Source organism: Arachis hypogaea, chromosome 12 (assembly GCF_003086295.3).
Source record: "Arachis hypogaea cultivar Tifrunner chromosome 12, arahy.Tifrunner.gnm2.J5K5, whole genome shotgun sequence".
NCBI lineage: Eukaryota > Viridiplantae > Streptophyta > Magnoliopsida > Fabales > Fabaceae > Arachis > Arachis hypogaea.
In genome coordinates, this window is record NC_092047.1 from 28,442,333 (window position 1) to 28,458,645 (window position 16,313).

At 35.9% G+C, this 16,313-nt stretch overlaps 2 protein-coding genes across 8 annotated transcripts; one reads left to right on the forward strand and one right to left on the reverse strand.

Moving 5' to 3' along the window:
* Positions 1 to 2,943: 2,943 nt before the first annotated feature.
* LOC112727236 (transcription factor MYB88-like) lies at positions 2,944 to 10,233 on the reverse strand. 7 transcript variants are annotated; one of them, XM_072209124.1, is made up of 15 exons: positions 9,675 to 10,233; positions 9,448 to 9,561; positions 8,382 to 8,598; positions 7,251 to 7,317; positions 6,906 to 7,054; positions 6,584 to 6,789; positions 6,393 to 6,465; positions 6,127 to 6,182; positions 5,857 to 6,039; positions 5,613 to 5,780; positions 5,293 to 5,438; positions 4,750 to 4,884; positions 4,472 to 4,674; positions 4,191 to 4,336; positions 2,944 to 3,659 (listed from the first exon to the last, which is right to left on the reverse strand). In XM_072209124.1, exons 6-10 carry the CDS (start codon positions 6,673 to 6,675, stop codon positions 5,657 to 5,659), a joined length of 528 nt encoding a protein of 175 aa, XP_072065225.1. In that variant the 5' UTR covers positions 6,676 to 6,789; positions 6,906 to 7,054; positions 7,251 to 7,317; positions 8,382 to 8,598; positions 9,448 to 9,561; positions 9,675 to 10,233; the 3' UTR covers positions 2,944 to 3,659; positions 4,191 to 4,336; positions 4,472 to 4,674; positions 4,750 to 4,884; positions 5,293 to 5,438; positions 5,613 to 5,656. The 7 variants fall into 7 exon arrangements, with proteins under 7 accessions (XP_072065225.1, XP_072065224.1, XP_072065227.1 ...); XM_072209123.1 differs by having other exon boundaries at positions 4,191 to 4,339; XM_072209126.1 differs by having other exon boundaries at positions 4,750 to 4,943.
* Positions 10,234 to 14,975: 4,742 nt separating this feature from the next.
* On the forward strand, positions 14,976 to 16,028 carry LOC112729890 (uncharacterized). Its single transcript, XM_025780030.1, has 3 exons — positions 14,976 to 15,278; positions 15,323 to 15,763; positions 15,909 to 16,028. The coding sequence occupies exons 1-3, from the start codon at positions 14,976 to 14,978 to the stop codon at positions 16,026 to 16,028; spliced, it is 864 nt and encodes a 287-aa protein (XP_025635815.1).
* The last annotated feature ends 285 nt before the right edge of the window (positions 16,029 to 16,313 follow it).

Below are 16,313 nucleotides of genomic sequence, written 5' to 3' on the forward strand. Positions count from 1 at the left end.
ACAGCCATTTCGCCAACCTCATTCGCCAACGATACGTCAGCTTCAGACTGACAATGCTCATCGGGAACAGCCATATAGGGATACTCCTTCCCCCATACAGATATACCCTTACTATGTTCGGTCATTTCATGTAGCTTTTTCTGATTCACAACAAAAGTTTGAATCTCCTCTAAAGAAACCCTTTATTCCTTCTCGCTAGTATCCTTGGACACATCGACCACGCTCGATTTCCTCTTCTTTCCAATCACCTTCCTCCGACCCTGACGAGGTTGACTAAATTCTCCAGCTCCACCACCTTTTTCGCGATTGGACGACGACACCTCTTTCTCCAAGTTCTTACTTTTAAAACGCAACCTAAGTGAAGCAGCTGACACCCCCGGATACTTACCACCTGCAAATTCAAAAAGAAAAACAGCAGCTCAGTAAGGCTCAAATACACAAGTAAATCACTAACACATATACACAACTCACCCATATAATCTACCACAGCAGCCCTATTTTCCTCCCACTTTAACAGTTCAAACATGGAGATCAAATCTTTCCGATCAATTTGTTCCACCAAAAACTCAATTATACACACATTTCTCGGAGTTATAACTTCAGCCCCGAGTATATTCTGGGGTTCTGAGCACCACCAAAAGAAAAACCTCTCAGCCAAGAACTCGTCAATATAAAAAGAAAACTCTTTTTCAACATTCCTCACCTTCACATACATCTCCTTAAAGTCCTTGAAAGAAGACTTATATAATTTGAAGATACCAAACCCAGGAGTACTGTTCAGATTAACCCAACCCCCTTTCCAAACTTCTTTAGCTTGAAACAAAGAAAAAAACAAATCTACAGAAGGATCCTCCTCAAGAAATTCCATCAGTATTTCGAAACAACGCAGAAATGCCCAACCATTTGGATGCAATTGTGAAGGAGCACAGTTTAATTGCTTCAAAATTTGACATTCAAACACTGTAAATGGCAGCCTCACTCTCAGTTCTTCCAACACACAACTATGCATATAAAAATACTCAAACCGCTGCCCCCTATGATAAATCCTATCCTCACTACTGCATGGCAGCAACTCCACCTGAACCCCAGACCCTGGCCTCACGATTCTGCCAACATCAACCTCCTTCACAGCCGCATCATCCCGAAACAAAGACACCCGACCCTTCACATCCTCACTAACCCAGTCATAGGACTAATCAATCTCCCTTTTCTTCTCCTTCTCAAACCCCATAACCAAACCCAGAACCAAAAGCAAAAACAAAGAAGGAAGAAGAAGACGAAAAATTACAAAATAAAATAAAAACCATGCATACCTCTTTTACTCATTCTGTTTTCAAAGAAGAAACACCAAGGGTCAGGGATAAGCAACTCAGTTCCCAAACCATTCACTTAACCACATTGTAAAGGTAATTGCTTCCTCAATCACATCAAACGGTGCATTTGCTTTGGGAAAATAAGAGACTTTAATGATCCACTACTCTTTCTCTCTCCTCACCAAAAACAACAACACGACTCCCCACGTCACAAACATGAAGAATTTTTAATGAAGTAAGTTGAACTGGGGGCTCACTCAACAACCTATCTCACCGAGTTATAACTCCTTAATAAGCTCAATCTGCTTCATTAAAAACTTTTCGCAGGCCAAGCTTGGGGGCTGTGATATGGTTATAATAAATGAGATATAACTCGGTGAAATCCGTTACAAACTCGCCCACTTATGAGCTATAACTCGGCGTGGTCCGTTATGAGCCCACCCATTCATGAGCTATAACTCGGTATAATCTGTTATAAGCTCGTCCATTCATGAGTCATAACTCGGTCAAATAAGTGCTTCCACCATAACCGATGATATAACAGTATATGAGAAGAGACGTTATTCGCCTTTTCATAAACGACCTTAATACCAAAAGCGTAACGGAAAAATAGCCTACAATATAAAGCAAGGTAAAGTGTTCTTTTAAGATCATTCGAACAAGATAATATACTGACTTAAGTTTCAGAGTGCCTTTGCAGGTATACTCTCCCTCATCTTTATAGCTCGTACTTTCACACCACAACACAAAGGAAAAGCTCGGACTCAAGAGTTGGACGTTCAGCCTCTGAGGACATAACTCAGTTATCACCTCTATTTCGCAAGCAAGATCAATTGTGTAACTGTAACTTAAATCTAGACTTTGAATTTGTGACACCAAAAAAAAATCTATTGAAAATTGTAAATAATAGTAATTGCAAGTCAATGAAAATACTTAATGAAGGGAACAATTAGATAGAATTAGCTCGTAGCATCACTTTAGAATTCTCAAATGACAAGTATGTTGCTAAAAAGACCCTTTTGTTGGATAGAGAGTGCTGCAGGATTGATTGAAAAAGCACTTTTTTTATACTAAAAGTTAAAAATTTTATCTAAATTTCTCACCCTTGAAATTGCATACTTGCATGGAATTATATGAAGAGCACTACAGATTTTCAAAAAACTCACTAAAAGTGTTGACTGTGTAGTCAAAAAAGTCATAGGTGCAGTTTGCCTTTAATGAAGAAAGTTAAGAGTAAAGGAAGGCGCTTTATTTTGTAGATTGTTCCCTCCTTCTTTATGAGCTAATGCCTTTTTCATATTCATCATTATATTTTGTTATGTAATGCCTTCTGGATTCCACTTCACAACCACCATCAACAGCCATGGAACTAATTAACTCATCAAGCACTCCATGAAGGAAAGCTCTGCAATCTGCATGCAGCATGAATCTGCCACAACACAACACAGGGTCCCTCTATCTTATGTAAGTACATAATTTTGTCTAGAACCCTTTTTTCTTCTTCTGTATGAAAGCACAATGTACATGTCTGTTTTCATGTTCAGAGAGTGAGAGAATTTGTTTATGCCTAATTGGGATTACTTGTTTGAAGAATTCTCTAGATTTGGTTGTGTAAGAAATAGATACAACATTGAGCACACCAAAACCAAAATACCACTCAATTATACTTAAGTTTCGGTACATCAGAAACAAAAAAAAGGGGGAAGATAATTTATTCTATAATCTATGCACACCAAAAACAAACAAATAAGAATCTAGGTTCCAAGTAATTAATGAAAATCCTCTATTACACACTTCTTTTCCCCCTTTTTTTTTGCAACTTTTCTCTTTATGTTTTTGTTCATTATATGTAGTAGGAAAGGCGATATGCCAATGTATACATATGCGCAAGATAACTAATGATAACACACCAGGCTCTGTACATAAAAAAAAGGCAAAATGCTGGATTGGAGAAAAACAAACCCAGAATAATGTGAAAAGAAGACAAACCAAAGAATCACACTCTAAAAGCACACTGATTTTTGGTGCCATTATCTAGGAGGTAACCCTTGAGTGAAGGGAAGGATATTGTTAGATATGTTGAAGATGGCAAGAACATACCATTACATTCTTGCCAAGGGTATGCCTTTCAAAGTTTTAGGGCAGAATAAAATTTAAATGTTTCTCAAACTAGGCAAAGAAGGATGTCAAGGATTTAGAAAGGGGAAAATAACCTATGGATATTGGGATCTAGGATTGTAAACTGTCTAGTAGGGCTCTTTTGCAGGGTGGCGGTTGTGATGGTTGAGCACTTGGGTTGAGAGATGGAGACTCCACTCCTAGTGTTTTCCTTAAGAAGTTCCTTTCCTGAAAGAAGTTCAAGAACAAATGGTTAGTCTAGCTTCAAACTTTGATAAATTGGAATGCATGACAAGAAAAAGGGTAACGACTAATTAGCTAATTGCTCATAGCAAGTATACAGATGAAACTAATTAGGAGGAGATAACAAAATATGCTTCATGGCTATGTATTTAGTCCTTCTGTTCTAGAGTTTAGCTTAATTATGATTTAAGCAATGCATATGTCTGTCTTGTATAATTGCAGATGCTGATATCATCTATCAACTTCCACTCCCTTACATTAAAACCTATCCAACACCACACCTAAATTGCACCGCATTATCATGTTACTGCTGGAATGGATAATTTAATAGCTTTCTCGAAGTCCTGCTTCTGATTCATATTGATTATTGATTTTATAGGAACATTGGTTCAGTGGGGTTTCCAAATATATAATGTTATTAACAGTATATTCATACTTGTTAGTTGTTACTATTACTGTGATAGTATTTCTGTTGGTCTTAAAATTGTTCAATCCCAAGGTGTTTGGGTAACTTACACTTTCCGAAAATTGTGGGCTGGGAATCCCTGCAGCCAAAGATCTGAATATCGGAGTTACTTGAATAGGGGAACCAAACTCCACTCTTGATGAGACAAAAACAGCGCTATCAGTGTTTATTTGTTCTTCTGAATTCAGCAGCATATCTACTATGGAAATATGTATATCTTATTAGCATTTTGGTTCATTAAAATGATAAGGGTATTAATACATGAAGGAGAAAAAGTAATATACTTTAGAAAAATGATAGAATTTTCATTCTTAATAATGAATTATGTTACCTTGATCCAGGGTTGCAGTAACTAGAACACCACTCTCACATCCATCTACTTCTTTCTTATCTTCAATTTGTGTGGTTTTCATTTCAGTTTCTATATCCCGGTGTGAAGAGTGTTCCATAATGTCACCAGCTGAGAGAGGGAGGATAGTTGATCCTGTACTGTATTCAGAACTGGCTGGAGAGTCTTCATACAGATCCATTTGCCTGAATCATATTTAAAAAATATTAGTATTCTTGTTAAGCATACAGGAAATTATATTTTTAAAGTCTTTAAAGTACCTCCAACATGGCTGGCCTCCCTCATTACTACTCAAGTCTTCAACCATATTTTTAAGATCAGCAAGCTTTTAAACCTTGAATCTTGCATTTCGGGTTGTTTGCTTCTTTGGTTCGGTTCAAAAACTCTTGAAGAACCTAGCACCAATCCAAAGTAGTGTCACTTGAACTCTACAAAGTAATGGCATTTCTCATATCTGCTCAAGAATGACAGTTACTTCAGACTTCTTAAAGGCAAGGTCAACTTCCTTTAATGATTCATGTCTCTTGCCATCTTCATGACTAGAGAAATTGCAGATGTTCTGGAAAGTATATGAATATGAAATGCCTAGTACTTTACAGTTACATTTTGATGCTACAAATGTGACTTCTATGATTCTGCTTTGGTTCTGTTGATGCTGAACTTTTATTAGAGACTAGAAATATGTTGTCTCTACTAGAGGCTGTTCTCATGAAACCAACTACATATTTCAATTTTGACAAAAACATAACGTGCTCAATGCTCAAAATCAAAACAATACAGGCCAAGAGATTATGGAGGTTCACCTTCCACGTGTTTTCAAGACTTTGGTCCATGTCCTCTGTATCAATATTTTGAGCTAGTGAGCTAAGCAACTCTGCTTGTTGCATTAATGCATCTATTTTTGGGTCATCCCTTTTTAGGAATGTTCCTTGAGTTTTATTATTTTGAGCTGCAAAGGCATAATAAACCAGTTTAATATTAGAATAGGAGGATGGCCAAAGTTCCGTTTGCTGAACATCTTAACTGCAACTTGTTTTATGCTTTAGGTTTCAAAATTTGAGAATCATGTTATGTATGTAACTAATAAAATTCAATTTGGAGATAGTTCCCAGAACTACTAAACTTGGCATTGCAAATTTGAAGCTCGTCTAGCAAATTGTTTATGTTTTATGAGTTTTGAGCTAATAATGCGAACGGTGTCCTTGGATGCTGATTTATCGAAGTTCCATTTCGCAAATGTGATCTATCTCCAAACTTGATCTTCCCTCCATCATCTGTGATATGAGCCCTCCTGCATTACAATAGGAGAATATTTTAGCATCATTCTTTGTAAATTTGTGTATTGGGATTCATAAACCGTACTTTACCTCATTTTCTTGATAGATATAGCAGATTCTGATGTTGCATCTGTATTATAAGCATGTTGGAAAACAATTTTCTTGTTATTTGAATTGATGTGTGATGAAATGCTGTTCTCTTTAGCTAAAGCTTCATATTTTTGCCTCTTTCTGCAGAGCATAGAGAAGCGATTTTTCACAGCATTATCCGTTCTGCATACAAAGCATGATCAATAAGATTTGAATGTTCACACAATTTCCATTCTGAATGTGCATGAAGAGGAGAATGACTTTTGTTACCTTCCTGAAACCACTTTCGTTATTTCTGTCCATCTGTTGCCATATAATTTTTGAGCCTGCAAAGAAAATTGCAGGAAATTAAAGCCACAAATCAGATTTACTGAAATATGGATAGACTAGAGTAGCAAATCAAGCTTGTTCTGTAGACTTTTTCATTGAAATCCAAGTTCTTAAAGTTGTGTAGATTCCTAATCTTATACAATAAAGTAAGCTTGTTAAACTCCAATGGAAAATCTAACTTTTGGAGAGAGGAAGCATGGATATACCTCACATAAGAGCATGTCTTCCTCTGGTGACCATCCACCTTTCTTGAAATCAGAATTCAAGTAAGTGTACCATCTGATATTTTATTAGTTACTTAAGAATCAGATTGGTAACAACAATAATAATAACAACAACAACAAAGCAGAAGATCAAGGAAATTCAAAATACACAATAAGCATTTCAAAATCTCCACCTTCTTCTGCACTGTCTTGTCGTTTTGTCCTTGAATTTAGAAGCAATAATTGCCCAAATGCATATAGTTTTTTGGCAATAACAAGAACTCATTTTAATGTTACTTCAAGGAAGGAAAGAAGCAAAAACAATGGTAACCCAGGAGAGGAAGAATTAGTACTTTTCAGTTCCATGGATACCAATCTGCTCTCTCAGTATATCATCTTCCTGAAACTCACATAACCAAGCATAAGACAATATTCAAATGCAAATGGATTCATAAGTAGACAAAGAACTATTATTAAACAATAAAAAAAAATGCAATAGAGAGAATAAGTTTTTACCTCGAGTCCAAGTTACAATGTGACCCTTCTTCTTAGATTCTCTGTTACACTGTTCTTCCTGTTTCTTCATGTCTTTGATTTGTCTCTCAAAGGTGTTTTTCTATTGAGGTGGCTCTCTTACTTGCATGCTAAAACCAAACGCTCCACCTCTGTAAAATAATATAAAAGCTATTATGGTTTGTGGATGAAAAAAAATGAAAAAAGGGGGCAAAAAAAGAAGGTGGAACCACTTCTTCTTTCTCTTTCATTGGCCTTTACCTATAACAAGCATAAATTCCATTTCCAAAAGACATTACCAAAAGGTACTCAACTGAAAAATATAATAATTAAAAAAAGGAGTATTACCCTCTAAAAAAATTGCCTCGGATACTAACTTTTCAGACACCCTCCTTTTGATCTCAGTCTCTATATTCTGTAGTCAAAGAAGAACAGAAGAGAACTGAACACAATCCAATGCTCAAACCAGAGATGCCAGAATAACATTAAATGAAGAAAAATAGAAAATGGGCAGTGAATAATACAAAAGTGGATTGTCAAATGGTAAATGGGATTGGATCAAAATCTTGAATTTCTCCAAACCCAAATAAGTACCAACTACCAACCAATTTATTTGATGTTGTGCTAATGTGTAACTAATAATCCAGAAAAAAGTGCTGGATCTGTAACACCCTCACTATCAGAAATCACGCTTCCGGCTGCGCTACTCTGATAGCAAGAAGTATTACGACTACTTTACATACTAAATATTAAAATAGGAGCCTGTGACTCGACACTGTATCGCTGATTTCTTTAAAAACCGGAAATAAATACTTTATCTTAATAAAAACACAAGCAGGCATAGATTCATATACAAGACTCCTTACCTAATATCTCATAATATAATATACATATAAAACATACAACTCCTATCCCTCTTACAAACTTGTAATAACAAAGACGAGGGAAGAAAATAATCTAATTAACACAACAACATATAAACCAAACGCAGTATAACTCTTCTTAATGCTTCTTCATCCGGTTCCTAAAAAGGTAAAGCTGTAGGGGGTGAGAACCTAATCACATGGTCTCACCACGGAGTTTCAAAGTTGTCATAAGAAGATATTTAATAAGAAAACTGTTTTCAAACTCGGTGATTATCATTGCCTTATGAATCTTTTAAAAACCAGTAGGTAATCGTTCAAAACCTTTTAGAGAAACAATGTTTAATCTTTTAGAAATCCGAAACCTTTCCTTTCTTATAAGAAAATCTCAATCAGAAACCAACCACGCAATCAAACAACAATTATTAATTCAGCACCAAAGTTCATTCTCAAATGTAGCACGCCAGGACAAACACAGGCAAGACAGACAAGGAAAGCACAAGTAGGTAGCAGTTACAGCAAATAGGTCAAGTAGCAGTTAAGAACAGTTTAGCAATTAGGCAAACCAAAATAAGTTCAAAACCAAGCAAAGCATACAAATGCACATTATGCATGCCTGTCTTATAGCTGATAAGGCTCATCTGTCGGTTATCCAGCCAACCCGACAAGTCTGAATTGTCCTTAGACTGTCTCCCGACGTGCATCCCCAAGAGTCTATGCATAGCTTTTTCTCAAATAATCAATATTGCTCAATGGGAGTAACATTCCCAGGAATTTATATAGTGCCCGGTCACACTTACGTCGTAGGGTCAATAGAGTATCGAGTTTTCAACCTGGTACACATGGTGGCAAGCCACGACACTTAATCCAGAAAACCTCGTATCTCAAATATTTCAAATTCATAAGCCATATGAATAATTCAAAGATCATATCTCAACATTCTCAACATCATAATCATTCATCAATCCAAATCTCATTTCCAAATTCATTCAAAAACTGTATTTCAAAGAAAATCCTCATCATCCTTCTTTCCATCTCGTTCATTAACAATCCCAATTCAAAACATAATTCTTTCTTTGATGAATAAATCAATCTTAAAACATATAATGTTTAAAAACAAATCTTTTTAATTAATTACTTCAAATGAAACTTCTAATTTTATAAAATTTCGGCAGCATCTCCTCTAAAACTCGGACGCTGCCACCTTCCCATCCAAACATTCCTCAAACCCTTTCTCAACCATTTCCAAATTTCAATCATTTTCCAAAATTCAACCAATTCTAACATCAAGTTGTTTTCAAATCCAACCATTTCCAATAATAAATCTTTTTCAAAATTAAACCAGCTCAAATATTAAATCATTTATAAAATCAAAGTAATTCAAAGTTAAACCGCTTCCAAAATTAATTCATTTTCATATCTCAAATCATTTCCAAAGCTCATTCATTTATATTATCAAATCAACTTCAAAACCCAGGAAAAACCACTTTTCATAATAATCAACTAAATAACTTTTCAAACTAATTCTCTTTCAACAATCACACACCACTAAAGCAATCAAGCAATCAGTCATTCAGAGCAAACAACCATGTTCATAGGATAATCATAAACATATGTTTCTCACATTAATATCTATTTATAACAACTCTATAAGATAAAATAGATTTTAAGAAAACCCCTACCTCGACTAGTCGAAACTCGAAAACTCTAGAACGCCTCACAAACTCGTTCTTCCCCTGGCCCGCAGCAGCGGCAACCATAACCACAGCTCCATACCTCCAGCAACTACGGCAACTCTAATCACAACATGTAATAACCGAAACTCAATCATATAATAAATAACGCCGCAAAACCTCAGCTAAAATAACATAACAATGACAAAAGGACTTTTCGAAGCAAAAGGGCTTACCGCAACTAAGAAGAAACTAGACCAAGTAGCAGCAGTCCGGCGGTGGTTCCGGCGATCACTCCCAGTGGCAAAAACTGCGACGAGGAGCTCCGGTAGCAACGGCAGTGGCAGCATCACGGTAACCACCCACCACCATCACGTTCTTCTCTGCGCCCGCGAGCCCCCTTCTCTCTCTTCGCGTTCTGTTCGACGGCGACCCTTAGCTTCGACGGCGGCAATAGCTTCAGACGGCTTCCTCTCCTGGTCGTGGTTGTAGGTTCGGTGGCAGAGGGTTCTTCAACGGCGGCGACACAAGCTCTCTCACTCCCCTCGCGTCGCGTCGTTCCCTTCTCTCAGCAGCGGCGTCGACGGAAGCTTTGCGGTGATGGGACAGGCTGGACAAGCTTGACGGTGGGCTTAATGGTGGCGCCGCGGACAAGCTCTTCTCCTCGGGTCACCCTTCTCCCCGTTCTCTCACTCCCTGTTCCCTCTTCTCTCTTCCCTTTTTTTTCTTTCTTTCTTTCTTTCTTTCTCTCTTAATCTATCTCTCTCCGTATATGTGTGGGTGTGTTTGTGTGGAGTGTTACTATATACAATGAATAATGATAATAGTTAATTTGATAAAATGAATGATGATAATAGTTAATTAAATCAACGATACTGAACGCGGTTAACGAAGCCCATTTTAAAAGCTACATTTAATTTTTATATAGCTATCAGATTTGAGGGGGAGGGGAGTAGGGTTTGATTAAGGTTAGTGAGTTTTAATTTAGAGATTTAGAGTTAGTAAATTAGGATGATAGAATAATTGAAAAGCAAATTTTAATCCAATAATAATATCTATAAAAAAATACTATTCGATTATCAACTTAAAATTTATTTTTAAATAAATATTCTAATTCAATAATTAGAGGTAATAAAAATTAATTTTCTTTATACTCATAAAATAAAGTTAAAAATTTAATTATTCAACTTAAAATATATAAAATTCTTATTATTATCCAATTATTAAATTTCTAAATTATAAATAAAAAATTACTTAATTTATATATAAAATTTCTTAAAATATAATCTTAACTAAATATAATTAATCATAAGCAAATTTATTATTTTATAATTATTAAATTTTATAATTTAAATATAAAAAATTATTTAATAATTATAAAATTAGATAAAATTTTAATTTAATTATCAAAACTTGATTTAGTTAGTTTTAATAAAATAATTTTTAAAATTAAAATCTTTAATAAATAAATAAATTAAAATTAACTCGTAATAAAACTTTTCAAAAGTTTTGGGTCTTACAGGATTTAAACAAATTTCAGAAACTTTGGAGGATACACAAATGAGGTGAAAATAAGGGTAGCCGGGTAGGTTCAAACTCAAAAATTTGTTAGGTAGACACAAAATAAAATTGTACCTCAACTATATGAAATTTTGTGCCGTTTGTTGTGCAGTTGTGATACCATCTGAGTTAAACTAAAAGAAAAAAAAAATCTGGTAAGAACCAATCAAAGTGAACAACAACACTGTGGAGTAGTGTTGGAAGTTGGAACTGAACCAAAGACTTTAAGACCAAAGTAGTAAGATTGATCTGTCTCATATCATATTTCAACAATGTTTTCGTTCTCTCTCCAACTTTTCAAAACGGTCACGCAGCTTATGAGTTTATTATGAGTTGGGTGGTTCTCTTTTCTTGCAAGAAAGAATCAGAGGGAGAGAAAACATAAAGTCATAAACTAATAGGAGCAAGCGAGCAGGATTAATTAATGAATATAGTTTAACTTAGGTTAGTGTGCGGGTATAAGGGGAAGTTTGTAACGCTGAATTCCATGAGATGAGAGGGTCCTGCAATGTGACTTGTGCAGTGTCAAGTGTCTAGTGTGCACAGTGCAGTTTATATAATAATAATGCCCCACTTTCACAGCTTGCACCTATGTAACACAACCATGTGTGATCAAATCATATGTATGTATAATCTAAGTTATCTTAGTTAATTATATATGCATATGCATTGGAGTATATCGTAAGGTTATTTTAATATGATTTATTATTTATAATACTATGATTCAAAATAAGTATTAAGTCCAAGAAATCTGAGTGAGGGTTGATACTAATGTAAATTTTTATAGTAAAAATGTTAAGGGTATATATAATACTAACATCATGTACAACAGCTACAGCTGCATGCATACATAATTACTTGGCTATATGAATTTTGAAATTTTGTGAATTTTAAGGTGACATGAGACTCTGCGTGACACTTAACAATCTAGGCTACGCCGCCCACTCTTTTGCATTGAAATTTTAATGGTTCATGACTTCATGTGTCTTATTCATCTTTTCATTATGTTCATGCCAAATGTACAATCACAACCTCGTGCATGATTTTCATTTCTTCTATTGAATTTAATTCCATAGTCATAGAAAATATGGAGTATGCTTTTTTTATTGTTTTATAATTGATTTTGTTAAAATAAATTTTAGTCAAGATTAGTCACCAAAAAAATTTAAAGTCACCAAAAAATTTTAGTCAAGATTGATTATGAAACATAAAGTGATTTATGTTTAATAACTTAAATTTTGCTAAAATTGATATGATTTGGATCTTGTAATAATAGTTGTAGATCATATTTTTAAATTTTTGGAGATTTTTTTAAAATAAATAAATTAAATTATTTTAAGTTATTTATATTTTTATATTATATTATTGTAAACAAAATAGGTATACATATATTTGTATATAATATAAATAAAATAAGTAAAAATAATATCACTTATCTCGTTTATAATATAAGTAAAATATATAAATATCTATTCCATTTATAGATAAGAAAATTGGATCATTTGAACAACTAAAAAAATTATTTACAGTATATTTTGAATTGATTTAAAAAGTAAAATCAATAAATTTATTATTTATATTATATTAATTTGATTTTTATTTCAATCTAATAATTTATTTTTTCTAATAATTGTGATTTTCATTTATCAATTTAAGTTTAGTTATTAATCCAATTAGATTCAATTTAATTACCAAAATAATAAACCTGATTTGCATCAGCCCTAAAATATTTACAAATTAACCTGTACTTGAAATCACGTTTTGTAAGTTATTTAATTTTGGATAAACTATTATTTTTATCCACTAATATTCGAAACAATAACAAACTTAATAATTTTGTAGAGTTAATATTCAAAATCGTCCCTGAAAGATACCTTATTCTCCATATGAGTCCTCGAATGATAAAGTTAATCAAAATCGTCCCCGAAAGATGACGGACATGACCACGTTAGTCCTTCCGTCAATTCGTCCGCTGAGCTGGCTAACGTTGGGTGACGTGTGCCGTTAAGTGCGGCACAGTAACAAAACGACGCCGTTTTGAATCAATGGCCTCTAGGAGCTGAGACGACGTCGTTTGGTGTCCAGGAGAGATTCAAAACGTTGTAACCCATCACCCCCTCTAGCAACAAGCATCTCACTCTGTTTCGCTCCAAAACTTGTCGTCTCCGTCAAGGTATGCCCTAAGCCTTACCGAACACTTGAAGCAGGCTATCAACCTTCGTCAGCGTAGGAAGACCGATAGCCTGGAAGAAGTATCGGTACTGAATACAGAGGTGATCGTCTCCTGGAGTAACATTGATAGCGGAGGAAACCATCTCGATTTTTATAGGTAAGGATGAATCGTTTTTCTTGTTTATTGAGTTATTATGTGGAGTTGATGTCTTGGTAGTGGCGTGAGTCATAGGTTCATCTGATGGTGGGTAGGGTTTGGGGTGAGTAAGAGTTTGCATGACTGTTGTTGTATGATATGAGTGGGTTGAAATGGTTTGTTGTTACTCGCATTTGTGATGATTTGTTAGGTAGGGTTCTTCCATTTTAGTGATGGTTCTACTGGGTTGTTGCATGTTTGTTTTGGGGTTAGGGTTTGTTTTGGTATGTTTTATTTTGTCTGATAATGGTATTATTGTCTCTGTTATTATAGATGGAGGGTCCTCCCATGACTTTTGTCTTTCACCATGGTGGAATGTTTAAAAACTCTGTTGAGGGAGATATGATATATGAACTCAACACCACCGAAGTCTTGATGGGTGTTGATAGAGACACACTTGATGTGTTCTTTGTGAGGGGCTACTATAAGGAGTTGGGATACATTGAAGCTGGAAACTGTTAGTGGAAAGCTCCTGGAGTGTCCCTCTTTTCTGGTTTGAGAAGCTTAGTTACAGATACAGATTTGGTTGCAATGTGTAAAGATTGTAGGAGAAACCAAAATGTGATAAATATTTACCTTGAGCACTGTATTTCACAGCCATGTATAGTAGACAACATGGTTGAGGGTGTGTTGGCAATGTGGAAGCAGAAAGTAGCAAGTAACAGAAGTCTTCCCAAGCAAAGACTAGCCATTCTGAACCTGGCAAGATGGCCACCACTAGACACTCTGAGTCTAAGAAACAAAACCATGTGCCCACTAAGTCAATTCCACAGCCCATCTCTCAGCCCAACAAGCCAACTATGAAGCCCAACTCTCAGCCCAATAAACCAGCAAAGAGGCCCAATTCTCAGCCCACTATGAAGGCCCACAATCCCAGCCAGGCCACAACGTAACGCAGCCCATGAAGGTTCCTTCACAGCCCATGAAATCCCACTCTCAGCCCAAGAAGGTCACCCGTCAGGGCAGTGCAGTTTCACCTCAACCCAATACACCATCTGAGACAGCCAAGAAGTCACAAGGGAATAGTAATAAGAATAAAGACGGTGGCAGTGGCTGTAGACTGACCAGATTTGGGAGGCATGTGAAAGAAGTTCCCATCCAGAAAGAAGACAGTGACTCTCATGACTCATATGAGAGTACTGAAGATGAATTGTATAAGCCTCCTAAAGTTGTAGGAGACAACCTGTATAACAGTGAGAAAGATACTGAGACTGACAACAGGAATAGTAGTGGAAGAAAGGACTCCAAATTTGAAGTAAGAGAGAAGCATAGGCCTCCTAAGACAAGATTAAGAGACAAAGAAATAGAAACTGATGACTCTAGCTATGAGGGTTCTGAGGACGAACAAAGCTCTGATTCTGGTATGCTTACTTCCTTAGGGTTAGTGGTTACTTAATTTATTTGGCATTTGTGGTCTGGTTACCTTATGTGCTAATTTTTTTTGGCAGATGTAGATGAGGATGATGATGACCTTGAAGGAGACTCAGATGCTGACTCATGGCATTAAGAAGATTCTGGTAAATAGTTGGAGTCTGATGAGGAATCACCAACAGTATACCCTCAATTTAATGAGAAAACTAAGTTTGGGTAACTGAAATTTGAGGTTAGTATGGTATTTAAGTCAAAGTCTGAATTTATGCAAGCCACTAGGGATTACACAATTCAGTGGGGTAGAAATATTTCATTCGTCAAGAATGATAAAGTTAGAGTTAGAGCTGTTTATAAGAGTGATGATTGTCCATGGGTTGTATACTGTGCATGTAACAAACTAGACAGGTCTTGGCAAATTAAAACTCTGGTTGATAATCACACATGTTCTAGGAGGAGGAAGAATAGAGCTGCCACCCAAACATGGACACTTAATAAATTAGTCCCTAAGCTTAGGAAACATCCCACTATGAAGCACCGAGAGGTTTATGACTAGTTTGTTAGAAAGTGTAACGTGTATTTGAACAGCACGTGTATACTAGAGCCTTGAAAGCTGCTAAGAAGGTCGTTGAGGGAGATGAAATAGCACAGTACGGGTTAGTGTGGGACTATGCTAATGAACTACTGACTAGCAATCCCGGATCCACAATTCAAGTTGGTGTCATCCCCATGCCCGAGAGCCCTCCCCTGTTTGAACGATTCTATGTCTGTCTCGATGCTTGTAAGAGGGGGTTTAAGGCAGGTTGTAGACCTTTGATAGGACTGGATGGAACATTTCTGAAGACATTACATGGGGGGCAAATCCTTACAGCATGTGGACAGGATGCTAACAATCATATCTTTGTGATTGCTTATGCTATTGTAAGTGCGGAAAATAAGGATAACTGGCAGTGGTTCCTGGAACTACTGCACAAGGATCTGGGAGACTACAAGAAGAACAAATGGTGCTTCATCTCGGACATGCAGAAGGTAAGGATGATATTGACATGATTTATGGCATTCTGAGTATCGATTTGATTTAATGAATATCTTTTGAGGGACTATTTTAATTTAATTAATATCTTTTGAGGACAATATTGACTGATAATCTTTTCGTGTTTTATTAACAATGCAGGGTTTAATTCCTGTCGTTCAGGAGGTGTTTCCAAGGGTCCATCATCGCTTCTGCGTGTGGCATCTGTGGCGCAATTTCTCAAAACAATGGTCAAGCACTGAGTTAAAAGATATGGTGTGAGAATGTGCAAGGTCCAAGACCACTAATAAATTTAATAGAAATATGAACAGAGTTAAGTTGATAACTCAGAAAGCTTGGGAGTATCTAGACAAGTGGCCGAAAGATGCATGGACTAAGGCGTATTTCAGTGAGGTTCCTAAGGTGGATAACATATGCAACAACGCTTGTGAGTCATTCAATGCCAAAATCAAGCACGAAAGGAGCAGACCCATCCTGACCTTAGCTGAGGAAGTTAGAAGGATCATAATGAAGAGCATGATTGACAACAGGAAGAAGTTACAGAAC

Excerpts from the sequence above, each read along its gene's own strand:
- LOC112727236 (XM_072209124.1), bottom strand. The coding sequence starts at position 6,675 with ATGAGTTCTTGTTATTGCCAAAAAACTATATGCATTTGGGCAATTATT. Across the intron at positions 6,040-6,126 it reads ACGAAAGTGGTTTCAGGAAG|AACGGATAATGCTGTGAAAA; the intron begins GTAACAAAAGTC and ends CTTTGTATGCAG. Across the intron at positions 5,781-5,856 it reads ATATCTATCAAGAAAATGAG|GAGGGCTCATATCACAGATG; the intron begins GTAAAGTACGGT and ends ATTGTAATGCAG.
- LOC112729890 (XM_025780030.1), top strand. The coding sequence starts at position 14,976 with ATGGTATTTAAGTCAAAGTCTGAATTTATGCAAGCCACTAGGGATTAC. Across the intron at positions 15,279-15,322 it reads CCACTATGAAGCACCGAGAG|CACGTGTATACTAGAGCCTT; the intron begins GTTTATGACTAG and ends GTATTTGAACAG. Across the intron at positions 15,764-15,908 it reads TCATCTCGGACATGCAGAAG|GGTTTAATTCCTGTCGTTCA; the intron begins GTAAGGATGATA and ends TTAACAATGCAG.